This window comes from Sorex araneus, chromosome 3 (assembly GCF_027595985.1).
Source record: "Sorex araneus isolate mSorAra2 chromosome 3, mSorAra2.pri, whole genome shotgun sequence".
Classification (NCBI taxonomy): Eukaryota; Metazoa; Chordata; class Mammalia; order Eulipotyphla; family Soricidae; genus Sorex; species Sorex araneus.
In genome coordinates, this window is record NC_073304.1 from 147,338,657 (window position 1) to 147,356,277 (window position 17,621).

The 17,621-nt window shown below is 40.8% G+C and overlaps 1 protein-coding gene across 1 annotated transcript in view; it reads right to left on the reverse strand.

Annotated features, from left to right (window-relative positions):
- The window catches only part of SPAG17 (sperm associated antigen 17), a 317,179-nt gene that overhangs the window by 251,954 nt on the left and 47,604 nt on the right, over positions 1-17,621 (reverse strand). The window contains exons 2-3 of the mRNA XM_055132151.1: positions 9,302-9,442; positions 8,745-8,828 (exon numbers count right to left, since the gene is read on the reverse strand). Of these exons, the coding sequence (XP_054988126.1) occupies positions 8,745-8,828; positions 9,302-9,442 (225 nt within the window). The remainder of the gene's footprint in view (positions 1-8,744; positions 8,829-9,301; positions 9,443-17,621) is intronic.

Sequence of the window (17,621 nt, forward strand, 5' to 3'; positions counted from 1 at the left end):
GGGGATTTTCGCTGTTTCTTCATATTGTCACAGAAGTGCAGAGTTGGAACCTTGTAGTTATTTATTCCTCTTCCTTTTTGTGGGAAGAAGGGGCTCCGATTGTGCTAAACTTCCCTTATTCACTGATAGCTTTTATACTGTCAGCCTAAGCTAATGGCTATTTTGCGTAAATGTTTGAGCTCGCAAAAGTGAGTTTCCCCCCCCCCATGACTTATTTTACCTTGCATAATATCCCCCTCTAATTGTTCCACTTTCATCCTTTCTAAGTATCTATTGACAGGTCTTTGAGGACTAAATTATTTAATACATGTGAAGCAAGGTTCAGAACAACTACATTCAATTAATAACTCTATTAAGTAATATTTATAGTTGCCATTCTTGTTATCATTCATGGAAATGATCATATGAACATATTGAATGGTAACTGTAATGATCATTTACAAGTGTGGACTCTTCAGTCTTACATAGGGCTGTAGAAAGAGTCTTTCTGATTTCTTCCATGAATCCTCTAATTCGTGGTAGATATGGAGGGTAGAGTATTCCATATACCCCCTGATATGCCCCATTTCAGACCTGGAAAAGTTATAAGGGACACGCCTCATTAGCTCAATCTCCCTTCATTCTTAGCCTTCTCCTCCACTGGTATGCGCATGGAAATACTCTTGTGGGGCTTTGGAGGGAATGCGGAGAATTGGGCCATGCCGGCAGTGCTCAGAGTTTAAGCCATGCTCTGTGCTCAGGGTCACTGGTGGCAGCGCTCAGGGGACCCTGTTGTACCAGAAATCAAACAGCTAGGGTTGACCACATAAAAGAAAAAGTAGTACCTTACCTTCTATGCTAACTCTGGTCCTATGTCTTGGAATTCTTCACTAGTTTTGTCTTACCCAACAAATCTGTCATTGACAGGAAGTCCTAGCTGCCCCCACAATCCTTGCGGTTATGCATTCCCTACTACTGGGTCCCAGACTACTCTACTTCCCTACTCCTTGTCCTCAGGGACTCTCTTCTTTAGGACCGCTGAGCACTTGCCATAGGGGGCTTGCATAGCTGCTTGTGCCCAGAGTGGAAAAGAGCAGGGGCATGGAACACCTTCACTTGAGATCTTCTTTTTGAAAACAGAACTCCAGATTTCTTGTCTGAGAAGGAAGTGCATTTTGACCCTGGGGTCTCATTCCTAAAGCAATGGATCCCGACGTTCTGGCTAGCCTGGACATGACTTCTCAGCTGGGCTTTTCTGGCCTCTTTCACATACGTTGGAGGCTCAGGTTGTTATCCAACCTGACCACTCCATTCCCTATCTTGACTAAATTCATTCAGTTGGTTGCAACTCTTCCTGTCTCTTCATTCTGCAAACAAAATTCCTAGCACTGTGCTTCTCCTCTTCTGCCTGCCTTTGGGTGAGAAGTGCCTCCCAACCCACTACATTTTGGTCTCCCAACTCCCAGGTTTTTATAGACCCTATATAGTTCCTCTTTGTTATATATATAGTTCAATATCCCTAAATTCTGTTCCAAGTCTTTATTTTACATTCATAAATATCAGGTTTTAATTGGTTCCAGCTTTTTTAAAAGTCCCATCCAAGACTATTTTATGTTATTTTGATAAGTGGTTTCTAAATGTGAAGCGCCAAGGTCCTGATGTAACTGGGATCTGCCTGGGTCCCTGAAGGATGAAGGTGGGACAGGAGATACAGGCTCATATAGGGTCTAGCTACAGTCTTTGAAGACTGTATTGGCCATAATATCTTCAAAGAATTTCAACAAGTTCCTAAGACATGACCTTCCCTTTCAGAAAACCGCATCGGCCAGGCTTGCCTTAATCAAGCTCTGCTTTTTCTAAGCATCTTTTACTTGATCTCCTGCAGCAGTTTTTAATACTTTCCCCACAAGTGAAGTCAAACTAACTGGCCTGTAATTTCCTGGCATGTCCCTAAGCTCTATGAAATAATGGCATTAGGTTGGCCCCCTTCCAATTCTCCCTGAATTTTTTGTTTTGTTTTGTTTTAAAATGCAGGATTGAAAGGGAGAGAAATGCGCCCCATCTGCCTGTCCGCGTTTCTTCCATGACACACGGCTCTTTCTGCTCCCAGCAGATCTGCCATTTTAATAACTTAAAACTTCTTAAATGTTTTCACGTATTATTTGCTTCTATCTCTGAAGCATGAGTTTTCCGTTTTTCATTATGACAGGGCCACTCCTCCCAAAAGAAGGGCCTGCAATTCCATAGAAAATACTTAATCGAGGCACTGTTTAAGAAATGAGTTTCATATTAGGAAGCTGGAAATTGGCGGCAACTAGACTGTAATTAATTCTGCGTTCTTACCAGTGAGCTAATTTGAATATATGTTGGAAAGAGCTGAGAAATATGTCCGCACATCCAGAAATAGGAATGAAAAAATGAAACTCATACTGAGAATGAAGAGATGGCTCATTTGGCTGAGTACTTGCTTTGCATGCAGGAGATGCAAGGTCAGTCCTGATACCAAATGCTTCAAGTTCATTGAGCCAGGAGTAGTCCCTGAGCACTGCTGGGTCAGACCCTCCCCCCCAAAAAAAATGAAAACAATCTATTTTATTTGAGGAAACTAATCTAAAAAAATAGTAAACGATTTTTAAAATGCTAAATAAATGAAATCTGAAGATATAATAAAATTTTCACCTATATCTTTTCTACTCACATTTTACCTATTATTCTCAAATCTAGTACGAAAAGTTTACCCATTTCATGATATTCTACAATAATATCCCATAGATATACTGAAATAAATTCCTTAGCTGAAAGATATATTTGAGATTTGGAGCAATAGTACAGTGGGCAGGGCACTTTCTTGCATGTGAGAGACCTGGGTTCAATTCCTGGCAGCAGATATGGTCTCCTCAGCCCCACCAGGAGTGATCTCTGAGCAAAAAGCCAGGTGTAAGCTCTGAACACTGCTAGGTGTGCCTCAAAACAATGTATACATATATATTTTTAAATAAGGGCTTGATTTTTGTCTTCAACTTAAAAAAAATACAGTATTTTTACATTTATAAAATTTTGTATGGGCACCGGAAGACTGTAACAAATGCTATGCTTTTGTTATGTGGGAGTCATTTCACTCTCCATATTTTCTCCTGAGCATCTGTTCTCTCGACCTAAGCCTCAGCTGCCCTTACTTCCTAGCACCCGAAAAGCAGGATCCCGACGAGGGACAGGACGGAGCCAGGGCAAGCAGTGAGCTATGTGCTAACCCTGGCATTGAGATGGGCCTGGCCAAGGTGTCTAATGCTTAACTATAAGTTAAGAGCTTGGTCATGGACAAATGCTGTCATGATCCAAAAGTAATAACTAGATTTGGACCCTGCTAGGATTAGGAATAATTAATCTGGCCTGAGCGCTGTAGTCTGAGTCTGTGACAGGATGTTCCCAGGAGAGCTTCCCTACAAGCCTCAATGTACCTCTTACTGTGTCCATACAAAAATAACTAGTATTAAGATGCTGATTGAGTTTTTGGACTGAGGAAAGAAGAAAAATAGCTTAAGAGGTATTTTGCCTGCGGGCAGTCAGGAAGGGCTTTGGAATGCCTCTAGGTGGTGTTTCCTTTTAACCTGGTGGGCCCTCAGGGAAGGCTTTCTTATGTTGATCTTGCTACCAGACTGGTGTAGCATGGGCCCAGAAGGCAAGGGCCCAGAGAGACTTCTAGGGGTGGATAAATGAGTGGGGGAGAAGGAGAATCCAGAGAGCTGGGATGAGGAATGAGGGGCAGTGTGAGACTAGAATGGGGAGCTCAGAGAAGTTCCATTTGGAACAGGCGCTTGGAGAGAATGGAATAAATGGCAACTGATCAATCAACCAGCTTGGCCCTCGTTTCCTCTTCCTTTTGCCCCATTGCCTGGACCGTCCTTGCTGGCAAGTGGCCTGGGACCTTCCCCCGAACCCCAAGCGGCTGATGAGGAGAGCCGCTGGGGCTCTTCCCCTTCTGCCCCTGGTAGATATTTTTTACACTGTCCCACATAATCTTTTGGATCATCCAGGTTCTTTATAGAACTGCCTATTTAAAAAAATATAAGTGAGCCACCAGCTATGGTATTTAACCTTTATTTTTTATAAATGTTTTTGTTTCAGCAGTTAATTTATTTATTTTAGTGACAATAAGAGGCCAGTGACAATCTATTCTGAATAAGCCACCAGACTGGCATGTAAATCCCAGCCCAGCCATGTGTGTATGGACATTCACTTCCAGGAAGGCAGACGCCAGCAGAAACCGAAAGAAACATGGAGTGAAATCTCAAACTTTTGAGACAATTGACTCTAATTTTAAAGTAAGTTTTGATAAAGAAACACCTATGAATTAGGTGTGTTTTCTTTCCATTTTGTCAAAGTCATGTCAGAATCCAGAATCTGTACATTTCTCTTATAACACTCATTACTATGTATCAGATTGAATCTTTGTGTGGTTCTACCTCTCTCACTGGGACCAATTTGGTTGACCTTGAGTGACTGGTAGTGTTTTCACTTTAGGAGGTGGGTTTGGACCAACCTGGTAGTATTGTGGGTTTACTCCTGACAGGGGCTCAGGGACCACTTCCGGTGGTCTGACCTATGTAATGCCTGAGATCAAACCAGGGTCAGCTGAGTCTTCACAAGACAAGCACCTTAACTGCTGTGCCATTGCTCCAGCCCCATAGCCAGGACTAAATATATTGGCAAGTGGACAGGCCAGCATCTTCTGTAGGCCATAGAGCATATCATGCAGACAAACATTTGTGCATACTTAGCACGTAAATTTCAGTTAAGGAGTGAGTCTTAATTCATAATGTTTTCTGTGTTTGAATGCATTTCTTGTAAATTTCCATCTTTAGTATTTTAAATGTATAACTAGGACATGTACATAATTAAACTATTTACTGCACATTACACCATGGAACATAGAGCTCCCCTTAGCTTCTCCCACTCACAGGCCTCTGTCTGAGCTGCCCCTTCTTTTAGAACTCCCTCCATCACATGTGATAGGGCAGTTCATCCCTTCAAAGAGCTGACAGCCTAGAGCCCAGTGAAAGAGTTTGCGGGAAGGGGACTTGTGTTTAACCTTAGCTAAATCCGAGTGTTTCTGCTTCCAAATTAGTAAAAGTCCTAACCTTTTCTCCCCCTAATAGAACAGTATTTCTGTTTCCTTTATGAGATGATTAATTGGAATAATATATTTAAAATAACAAAAACATTACCCTCCATTTTCTTTTCTCAATTCACAGAGCTGGTCTGGATTACACCTTTCCCCTGCCCCCTCTAACCAGTGACAATCTGTTCTTTTAAATGCCTTTCATTATAACCCATCTGTTCAACATTTTCTGCACTATTCACTTATTTAACAAACATTTTCTATTGATGCATTTTATATTGATGCATAAATATATATGCATCAATATAATATATATTTATTTTTAATTTTCTTTTTAGTGAGTCTTTGAAATTCTTAAGCTTTATAATATAAATTCTTGGGGCAGGAGAGGCTGAGAGATAGTATAGTGGGTAGGGCTCTTGCTAAGCACATGGTTGACCCTGGTTCAATCCCAGCACCATCTCTGGTCCTTTGTTATCTGCCAGGAGTGATCCCTGAGTGAAGATCCAACTGAGTGTTGTCTCACAAACCAAAATGAAATTCAAAAATCAAAATTATTATATGAATTCCTCCCACCCCTTAGTCTATACTTTATTTGACACTAGTGCTTGAGTGCTTCATTAGTATTTAGTGAAACTGGTCACCGTACAATGCAGGCAGTTTCTGTACATGCACTTCCATGACCACAAACAGGATTGCAAGCTGAAAGTTGTGCTTGTATGTAATGTCAGAGCATGGGCTCATCACTTCCTTCATCCTCATGATTATTTTAAATAATATTTTCCTAGAAGAGAAGGTGAATGAATAGGCTCTAGCTCTGTCTATGTGCAGTTACATTAGCACAGACCCAAGCAGGTTTTCAAAGAACTCTGGTTTATAAATAGAGACTCTCTCATATATACAATACCACGGCTAGATGAAATTCTAAAGTTCAAGGGAAATGACACAATTTTGAAATGAAGCTGTGTGTATACGGCACCCAGTCATCCAAATGAATGCTTGAGCGAATCATTTAGGAATGTGGTCTTTGCTAACCCAGACATTTCAAATCATTATTGGAACTATGTTCTGTGGTTCAGATGCAATTTTACTACTCATGGATGAACTGCACTATAGCAAAGCTGCACTTTAATTTGTTGCCCCTAATCAACCACAGGCTAGGAAGCCAGAGGCCAAATTGGTCAGAACTCTGTTTTAAGAATGACTAGCTTCCAACTTTTGACCAATGAAAGCGACCTACAGATAGAAATACATTTAAATGCAAGGCTTTTAGAATATTGATTTTCAAGCTCACCAAAACAGAAGATTTAAAAGCAAACAAAATTCAATGAGTTGTCCATGTAACAGAAACAATTTTCATTAGATTATCTTCTCCCTCCCCCACCCCAACACAATATTTCCTTTTTCAGGGGCGGAATACCATTACAAAATATTAATATTTTTTGTAGTGTGAGGAATTAAACCTAGGGTCTCACACATGCAAAACAAGTGCCATATCACTTGTGCTACTGCTACCTCCTCACCCCTTGAAAGGAACTAGACTATTTACACAGGGTCCTGAGGAAGTCACCTGTGGCTTGTCTCCTAGTTGATACAGCTCATGCAAGCCTGCAATCATAAATAGACCCAGGGGCAGGCTGTTCACATGTCCTCAAAGACCAGATGTCCCAAGTAATTTGGCTTCTTTCATGACAACCATTCACATGTCTGGCGCGTTCACTGTGTTCTTCTTATGAATTTTCTAATAACTTAGGATGAGGTGTCAGCCATGGAGTTCCTGGCAGAAGTGACACACACAGAGACAGAAACAGAGACAGACAGACAGACACACACACACACACACACACACACGCAACATGCCCCTGAGGCTGCGTGTGCATACTGTCTCTGGCTGACACTGGTGAGGAGCTGGGACTTGTATGTTCTTTGTGCATTTCTGTTGCAGTGATTATCAGCAATATGCGTCTGAAGCACCCAAGACCAATCTCTGTGATGCTCATCAGGCCTTCCCTATTTTTCTGGAACCACTCAGAACAGGGTATGTGAGTGGGTGTGGGAGGCTTAAATGCTAGAAGAATGTGGCAAAGCCAGATGTGAAATAGACCTCCCCGAGAGAAGAAGAGACCAGCAAGCACATGCTGCAGAGGGGTGGCTTTCTCACTGAAATGTGGATTTATAATATTGGGCAAGCCCACATCCAAGTCAGAATGCCTGTCCAGATTAGATGTCAAACTGGCCTGTTATCATCTCTGATTTTTACTGAGAATCTTTGAAGAAGAAAGAGTCCTTTGGGGGGCTAATTGATGCCAGGCTTGAGAATGGGACATGGATCTCCATGGCTACTTCAGAAGAATACTTCCGCTAGTTTTCAACCGAGGTATCACATAAGGTTCCAACTGCAGCACACACCTTCTGAGCATAACAAAAGAGAGAAGGTTCATTGTTTGATGGCAACAGCATTAAGTATTCCATGACAGTGAGAACTGTGCAGTTAAGAGTTAATGCTATAAAATCCACAGAACTGTCCATCATAAATAAATCCAATAAAATCTGTTTAGAGAGTACTCTGGCAATACTGAAGAGCCTGTTACAAAGTCATTCAAGATCAGAGACGCATAAAAAATTTTATTAGTCATCACTGAAATAAAGTGCATAAAGTTCATTTTAGAAAGATCTCCCCCCAAATGTATGCTTTTCATCTGTAGTGTCTTAAAAAGTTCCTGACCATTTTGACCATTAGTGATTTTCTAATTAATGGCTTACTTCTTATGGTTTCTTGTAATCTGTGTTTTAGACATTAACAAGAAAGGGTGAGAAGAAATTCCCTTGGTACACTGGAGTGATAGCACAGTGGTTAGGGCAATTGCCTTGCACGTGGCCAACCCGGGTTTGATTCCTCCGCTCCTGTCTGAGAGCCCGGCAAGCTACCAAGAGTATCCCACCTGCATGGCAGAGCCTGGCAAGCTACCCGTGGCATATTTGATATGCCAAAAACAGTAACAACAAGTTTCACAATGGAAATGTTACTGATGCCCGCTCAAGCAAATCGATAAACGACAGGATGACAGAGCTCCAGTGCTGTAGCATCAGTTCTAAGTCCCCTGCACAAACCCACTGGTCACATGAGCCAGACTTTGGTGTTAAGTCTTTGCTAGAAACAGAAGAACCATTAATCTGAAGGTCACTGTTATTTTCACATTGACTAAAGTAGGGTCTGAAATATGTACCAAATTCATAAACTGATGCAAAGTCTTTCCAGCTTGCTATCTTGTACAGAAAACATTATCTGGGGGACATTTTTACACTTCTAGAATGAAGCCTGCATTTTGTAATACACAAACAACATACAATCACATACTCAGTAATTACCATGAAAAAGTATGATCAAACACGTCTGCATTATGGTTTAATATTATGGTTTAATATTCTTCAAGCAGAGGCAGAGATGGTCAGGATAAGGCAGGGGACTTTTGTTCCTAGAAAAGATTTTGCTAGAGAAAAGATTTTTTTAAGTGCTCACCCAGCTCCAACAAGGAACAGAAATTTTCTTTTGGAAAATGAAGTTTTAAAAAAGTGATTGCCAGATCGCTTCAGTTATCATTTTCTATATGTCACAAAGATCTCGCCAATGCACAAATTCACCTACCTCATAATATAAAGGTCCATTGAGAACAGGTTTCTTCCCCTTTGCTCTTCCCGTGGCCCCAGGAAGTGGCTGTGCTTCACTGATCTGTAAGAGATGATCACTGAATTGGGGGAATGCTGGTAGTAACATTGGTGAACTGTCAATAACTGTATGAGTAGGGGCTATCCGGCATCATATAGAGTATTTCTCTGTTATGACCCTCTCTTGAGTTTTGCCAGGCACAATTCTCTGTAGATGTTACTTTTAGCAGTGGGTGTAGACTACCCTAGACATGACCTTTGTCTTTTACTGTTGAATCTCCTACTAAGTAACTCCTAGACTCTAGCATAGTGCTAGTGTGATCCTGACATGAAATTCTGGTGTCAGAGGATGTCATCTGAAATGATGACATTCAGAGAAAATGATCTAACCACATTAGTGAACCCAAATTTATGCTTGCTTTTACAGTATTTGTTTCAAATAACCCACCAAATTTCACCCCAAAAGCTTAATAATTCTTCTCATTCTATTTTAGGAAAAAGTGTGCAGGACGCTGAGAGATAGGAAGGGCCTGGTACCTGCTGGAGAAGTTCTTGCCAGGACACCACGCTGAAGAGTCTCCGTTGGGGAAGCTCAACAGCCTGGAGGAGGGCGCTGATGAGAAGATCATCTTCCACCTGGTCTCCAAGCACAAACGCGACAGAGCCCTTCCAATCGACCTGTTAAACCGGAAAGAATTCTATTAGAAAGACTTCAGTCAGGTTATTTTTAAGTCAACGCTTCCTACAAAAAAAAAAAAAAAGATGTAAAATTTTCACTAAAGCTTACCTTAAATTAAACCCTGGCTTTAAGGAAAATGATCTTGTGATAATGTATGTGGACACTTGACTCAAGTAACCACAAGGCGGCAATATTGTGCCAAATTTCATGCAACTTGGCCAAAAGTGATTTTCTTGAGAAATTTAGGCCTAAATTTTAAGACTTTTTAAAAAAATTTGGTGATGAGAAGCAATAGATTATTCATACGTTGATAATATACATCAAGATAAAATTTCATAAGTGGGAACTTGTTTTGTTCCCACATACATCCAAAGACTCTAGCAACATATTGAAAACTCAATAAATATTTTTTGAATATTGGCCAATATTAAATTGACTACTTTACATGAGGTAAATGCTAAATTCCTAAAATTTTTATAAAACATAAAACTAAAAAGGCTTTTCCTCCTGGTTAGCAAAATTTCTAATTCACAAATAATTTTTTTCACTCTCAATAAAAGCACTAAATTATTAAAACTTGGACATAAAAATTTGTACTTAATAATTTGTTTTGTATGCATGTGTGTGTGAGTAGGGGAGGGTGCATGTGAGCCACCAGGGCTGTACTCAGGGGTGTTGACTTTGGGGTTGGGGATCATTCTCATTCACAGCGCTGCTCAGGGGACCATGTCTTGCCTGGAGTGGAACATGGGCTCTCTATTAGCAGGGCATCTGCTCAGTCCTCTGGGCTACCTCCTGAGCCCTAAACTTTTTTTTTCCATTTTCCTTCCTTATCCCCTTCCCATCCCTCCCCTCCTCCCTCCCTCCCTCCCTCCCTCCCTCCCTCCCTCCCTCCCTCCCTCCCTCCCTTCTTTCCTTCCTTCCTTGGCTTTACATATGAGAGGAATGGGCTCTACCACTGAGATACATTTTGACCAAGAATTTTCTTTCTAGCTACTATAATGATATTTTTTCTGTGAAGAAGCAATTTTCTGTGGGAAATTCAAAGCATAATTCACCAAATCACATACTGTTAGTTGTACTGAACCACATACATCAGGAGCACTAGTCAAATATAAATAAGTACGATTCCAAGGGTAGATACCTTCCATAAAATTCAGGGCATGTGCTTTCACCATGAACAAAATCCTGGGGAAATGAATCAAACAGAAAGGACAAAGACATTACAAGAAAAATAGTAAGTGAGGACCCCTCCATAATCTCTATACCCTAGATTCCCTATTCATAAAATAAAGTGGTGTGACAGGACACTGTTTAAACTTCCCTCTAGTGCTGCAAGAAACCTGAACTTAGGAACTCAGAATCTCTCTCTTGTTGAGTTCCTAAATAATGTATAAGAAGATTTGAGGAGTATGGTGCCATTAGCAGGTCAACCTGTACCTGTGGGGTGAGTGCATCAGCAGCCTGATGGTGACTTCAGGCTTCCTGATACCCCAAAACTGCAGCTGTGCCTTTGGCCAGACCCCAACAACTTGGGACCAAGTTTACCAAGAAATCAAATGGCCAAAAGTTAGGTATGTGGGAGACACACCCACAAACCACCTCCAGCTCAGCTATACAAGCTCATTTATCAGCCTTGCTTCGGAGATTCATAAGTAAATCTTGGAAGAGATCAAAAGCCACAGTTAATCTCAGACCCGAACAAGGCTGAGCAGGGCGGCTAAATCAGAGGGGAGTGGGTTGGTCTGGTGCCCACCCAAGCAGAGCCCCCGGCAGCTGCTTGCTCCCATAATCCAAAATCGCTGCCATGCCAATGGCCTGACTCCACCGTCTCAGGACAGATCTCACTGAGACATGATATGCTGAAAATTACGGTATGCGAGTTTTGTGACTAAACCTCCAGGCTTTCTCGGGGTCAGGATGGGCTAACCCCCCCCATCTCTTGTACTTCTGGAAGCCGTGGCAGTCACATCCACACCATACACACTGCAAAGCTGCCACCCAATTAAAAAGCTACTCCAGCCTTACCAGCCCAATAAAAATACTGAATGCTCTGAACAAACACCATGATCTCTTAGCACCTGTACTGCAAACCATAATGCACAAAAGGAAAAGGAGAGAGAGAGAGAGAGAGAGAGAGAGAGAGAGAGAGAGAGAGAGAGAGAGAGAGAGAGAGAGAGAGCAAGAAGGAGAGCACCTCCCATAGAGGGAGGCTGGGGATGAGGAGTGGAGTGTTGAGAAACTGTGGTAGGGAAACAAGGAACATTGGTGGTGGTGGGAAATGTATACTGGTGGAGAGATGGATGCTGGATCATTGTATGACTGAAACCCAATTATAACAGCTTTGAAATGGTCTATCTCATGGATATTCAACTAAAAAATTTTCTTTTAAAAGTAAAGTGGAGTTCCTGACCAATTCAATCAGCTTAATCAATGGCTAAATAAATAGCAGCATTTCTCCTTAAAAAATATATATTTGAAAAAAATTTACACAAATTAAATGAAATGTATAATTTTATGTGGCTCTGTCCAGTTCATAATCAGGTTATGATGGAATTAAGGCATACAATATCAACATAATTTTAGTTTATAAGACTATGTATTTCAGGGATACAATTTCATACCTCTACAAAATGTGTTATCACATACAGTACCCTACTCAAGTACCAAGATCCTTCTGCTGTGGTTCACTGGACACTCCCAACCTTGATCTATCACCCTACCCTGCTCTGGTAAGGCCAGTTCTGCAATCAGATTTCAAGGATTTTTTCAAATTTATCTTTGTTTTCCTGGGTTGCTTCGTTACATTTCACACATAAATGAGAACTTCGGATATTTGTTTTTTTCCTTTTTTTTTTGTTTTTTTGCTTTCTGCTTAGCGTGACCCCCTTCAGTCCCATCAGGTTGTGCAAAAAGCAAGATTTCTTCTTTCCTAAAAGCTGAGCAGTATTCCAGTGTGTATGCCTAGACAGTATCTCCTTTGTCAACTTATGTCATTGCGCATCTGGGTTATTTCAATACCTTCTCCATTGTAGATAGTGCTGCAGTCAACATATGGATGCAGATATCTTCTTGATTAGTGCATTTCTATGTTTTTGTTTGGTTTATTGGTATATATTTTATTTTTTGTGTATTTAGGAACGGAATTGCTGCATCATATGGAAAATATATTCTAAGAAATCCCTGATAGTTGGTGATGATAATTAGTTTTAATATGCTTTTTTTTGCCATTCCTATGCCTTCTTTGAAACATGTTCAACTCTTCTTATTTTTTAAAACGGGATTGTTGTTGAGTTTTGTGAGTACCTTAAATCTTGAATATTAATTATTTTCAGGCATGCAAAAATGATAGTAGGCTATAATTTCACCTTAATGATGGTTACATGTACTTTTTAGTTTAATATAATCCCATTGTTTACTTACTGTTTTGTTTTCCTTGCTGTGGAGGATGAATTCCCAAATACATCAATATATCATGGGGCCAGTACCACAGAATCTTTTATCTATGTTTTCTTCATTTTATGGTTTTAGTTCCAACATCCAAGTCCTTAATGCATTTTGAGTTTATTCTTGTGCACGACTTTAGAGAGTGATCCAATACCAGACTTTTGCACATGTACATCAAGTTTTCCCAACACCCTGTATTGAAAAGACTTCCCCCCATTCATTTTAGGTTCTTGTCTCTTTTGTTGTAAATAGATTGCACACATGTGTGAGATTTAATTCTGGGTTCTAATATCATATCACTGATTTATATGTCATTTTTAATTTCAAGAACATGCTGTTTTGATCATGATAGGTTTGTAGTATTGTTGAAGTCAGGCAGCATGCTTCCCCCTCAAGACTACTTCAGTTATCTCAGGTCTTTTGTGGCTCCATGTGGATTTCAGTGACATTTGTCTTATTTCCATTATCAAATAGTAGTTATCCTTAAACTTCTCATTTCTCTCCATAGAGATTTATTAACAAAAAAGTCTGTAACAAAACCACCCAGTTTTTAATGCTATCGCCAAAACAAAAACAAGAGATTAGAGCATAAAATTTACTTTGCCTACAAGTGTTTGTGGATGGATGTTTGATGTGGCTCAACTATAATGGGTTTGAAACTGTTTAAATTGTTTGTCAATTTAGGATGAAAAACATTAAACACCTGTTTTTAGAAACAGTGATTCTTAAAAGTAGGTATAACAAAGCATTATTTAAAAAAATCTTCATTATAAAAAATGATCATTATCTTATTGGATGGATTCCTTTTTATTATTGTCTGTGCCCCATCAAAACTGCAATTATAATCACCTTTAAAGATAGGAACTGTTTCTGGCAGAATGCACAAGGTTACTGAATAGGCAGCACGTTGCAGAATGCCCACTACACTTTAATACTGAAGTAAAGACTATCTGTATCCCATTGACCCTCTCCACATGGAAAATGACTTTTCCAGTCTGAAAGCTAATGGTGACAAGAAAGGGCTATTTCCCAGCTACCAGGGGAGAATTTAAGAACAGAGCACTGCCTGCTACCATCTACCCATTAGTGTTTGGCACCGAAAGCAGGTGTTGACATTTCCAAGCAGAAAAAAATAGAAGTGAGGAGGAAGGAACTAATATTTACTGAAAATCTTCCATGTGTCTGGCATATGCTATCTCATTGAATCCCTACAAACACCTATGCGTCAGTGGGAGTGGAAAGGTAGAGTGCCAGGTGCATGTAGCCAGTCTCTTTGAATCTCACCCATTGAGCAGGTAGCCGGTCAAAACAGATAATGGGGTGGCTGGGTGTGGGAGACAGCAGCAGTAACAGGAAGCTGACCTCACCCTCTGCACAAGCTTTCTCTCTCTGCATATACCCCATGAGACTGCAGGATCAGGTAGAACTCACTGGTACCCAGAGAGATGGCACATTCAAGCAGGACTCAGAGACCCATGGACAGATAGTGAGCTAGGGAATCTTACCAACAAGCACACGGTAGTCCAAGATTAGGAGCACTGGGATATCAGGGGTATAGCATCAGACACAAGCACAGGATTCTCACCCAGAGACTAGGAAAGCCAGGGTGGAGTCCATGAAAGGCCCACCAACAAAATTTCAGACTGGGAAAGCATATTCTGGATAGAGAACAGCACAGGGGCAAGACCAGGTTGTCCACTAGAGGCTGGTAGAGTAGAGCGTGAGGGGTGGGACTTGGGGAGTAGTCAGACAAGGGCAGTCTGTGTTGGACTGGATGGGCCTGGACGTTTGAGGGACCCAGACCCGCCTATTTAAACTGTAAGTAAACTTTAATTTCTTAACCTTCTGAGTTTTGCATGCAAATCTATTGCACAATTTGTAAGAATCCACCAGCACAGGAAAATCTACTTTCGTGCTAATACCCTTAAGTGAGTATACTGTTATTTACAGAGATAAAAACTGACCCACACACTCCCAAGTTAAAGAAACATCTATCTGATAAAATAGCACCCATGTAGGGCTTTATCCTAGTCATGGATGAGTGTTTAAGCAGGTTGCCAGAACAAGTAAGCATGAAATGGGCTGATAGGACAGTAACCCAAAGATTGCCTGGAGAATCTGCACTCACTGGCTATCTGCAGTAGGGGGCAGCGAGTTGCCAGGGAACGCACAGGAGACAAATAATGAAGAGCATGGCATTTCCGTGTCTAATTAATTCGTTTAAAAAGTAATAAAAAATAAAGCTCTGCAAATATGTTAAATCTTGAAGTACTTCAGGATAACTGTAAAGTCTAGTAACTGGCAACAGCTTTAGAAATAGAAATTGTTTTGGAAAGAAATAAGATACGAATTGTATTTGGCAAAGTACTGTTGAAACTGTACCTCCTTCCACAGCCCACACAGCATACGGTTCACAAACTTCCTAAGTTTGCCGTTTCTAGCAGCAAGAAGGAATTGTATAGAGAGAAAACTTGTTGGCTGTGGAGGCCAAATATAGCCTGATTCACCATACATGTTTGGGGGGGGTGGCAATGGTGCCCCTACCAATGGGTGAATTTATTTATGACCATTCAAAAACTTGGGTGCCATTAGTGGTATTTGCCTGGAGAAAGTAAAACATTAATCATTTTGGAAAAACTACTGGTGGAATGCAAGAGTGAGGGCTGAGGGTTTTAGTGGGGTACACCTCAGGAAATAAAGCCAGCTCTATTGCCTGGAGACACATGTTTTACTTGGTTATTGCTGAGTCTTGCCCTCTAGCAGTTATTGATAAAGTCATTCAAAGGACGGAATGAAGTCATGTATGGACACAATTCATTACCTTTTATTTACTTTACTAGCCTCACCTAATTTGAAGCCTGGCAGGAGAGCATCTTAACCCAAACACTTACATACTAGTCTCCTAAGGCAAGAAGGTATTCATGCAAAATGCAGAGAACCTGGCGGCCTCACATGAGCCTACTGTCCTCAGACACTGGACAGATGTATAACGGTTGTCCTTCCATCTAGTGAGAATTTTCAAAATTTACTCTGGCACTTCTATTTTTTAAAAGAATCACAAAATGTCTTTTTCTTTTTTTTTACAAACATGGAGAAAGTAACTTTTGGACAATAGGTCGGGGCTCATTCCTTCAGTTGGTTTGGGGACAGGCACTGGAGGAGACAGATGTTCTCTTCTGCTGTCTTTGTGAACCTGTCTTCGAGACCTGGGATGAGAATCCCACAGCCCTCTAGATCTGATTACAGTCTGTCCAGCTCTACCAACCAAGAGTGATCAGCACCTTTGTTTGGAGATAGACACATACTTCACACACACACAACTAATGCAGTGTTGGGAAAAGTAAAATTTCGCTACGAATTATTTAACATTGTGCAGATACACTAGCGTGTACTTTCAATGTGTGTCCTGTTGAAAGGGTAACCTTTTTGTTAAGTAGATTTACTGCCAAATGGACAGGGATTTGTGAATGTCTTTCTCATATGGGGCTTTTCCTTCAAAAGGAGTCTTGGATCTCCATCAATAAAGGAGTGTTAGTATGGGCTATGGGCCAACCAAAGAAATATTTTTATTACTAAGAGCTGGCTGCTATAATCGTATTTGTTAAAAAGAGATTCTAACTGTAAAATAAGTTGGAAATATAGGTTAAAATGGGTTCGTGTTATAAAATAAGCAGGGATGCTGTGCACGACCAGGAAATTCAGTTATCTAATTCATTTTATTTATTGTTTCTACCAAATTATCACTACAGACTCTTCTCTAATTACAGTTCCTTCAAAATGTATTAAAAGTTTAAGTGCCAGTTTGACATATTATCAGGTTGTTGCACATACTACTTCTTACAGTAATTGATTCATCTTGCTGTCATGTTTTTTCAACTTGATTATAAAATATTTATGTAATTTAGATAATAAGATGAGGTGTACTCACAAGTGTGCCTGTGTACACATGCATGCGCATGGAAATGCTAGGGGTTCAACCCTGGGCCTCAAACATGCAAGGCAAGTGCCCGTCCACTGAGCTACATCCCTAGTCCACCTCTGAACTTCTTATCAACATGACTTTATGATGGAAGAATATTAGGGAGGGGTACAGAGAGAAAGGAGATAGAAACCAGATATAAGATCAGTGACCTATGAGTCTCATGGGGGCACCCTGGAGGGGTGGTGGTGAGCCCACCACCTGCCCAAACAGAGCCTTGGTAGCCAAAAAGTTCCATAACCTAATCACTGCCAAGCTCATGGCTGGACTCCATAGACTCGGGACGAGCTTCATCCGAGAATGAATCTCTTGAAAAACTCAGGTATGCAGGTTTTGTGATTGAAATTTCCAGGCTCTCACAGAGTTGGGGATGGGTGACCTCCTCCCATCTCCCTTTTCTTCTTGGGACCCTGGCAGTCATGCCCATGAACTGCCTCTGGCTCCATATAAGCTCATTAACTGGCCATGATCCAGAGACTCATAAATAAATCTTGAAAGAGATCAATAAGCAGCAGAGATGCTTCTGGGTATAAAGTCACTATTCAGTTAAAAATTTAACTGCACCTGTATCACCCCATTCAAAACTTTAGCTCATGTTGTGCCCACGCAACATCTCACACTCCACAGCACTGATCTACCAGGAGTAGCACATCACATTGGATGGGATGTAAAGTAGAGACAACCAGTCTAGATGAAGAAATATTAACTCACAAGGCTTAACCTGTAACAACCTGTTAGTAATCTCTTATACA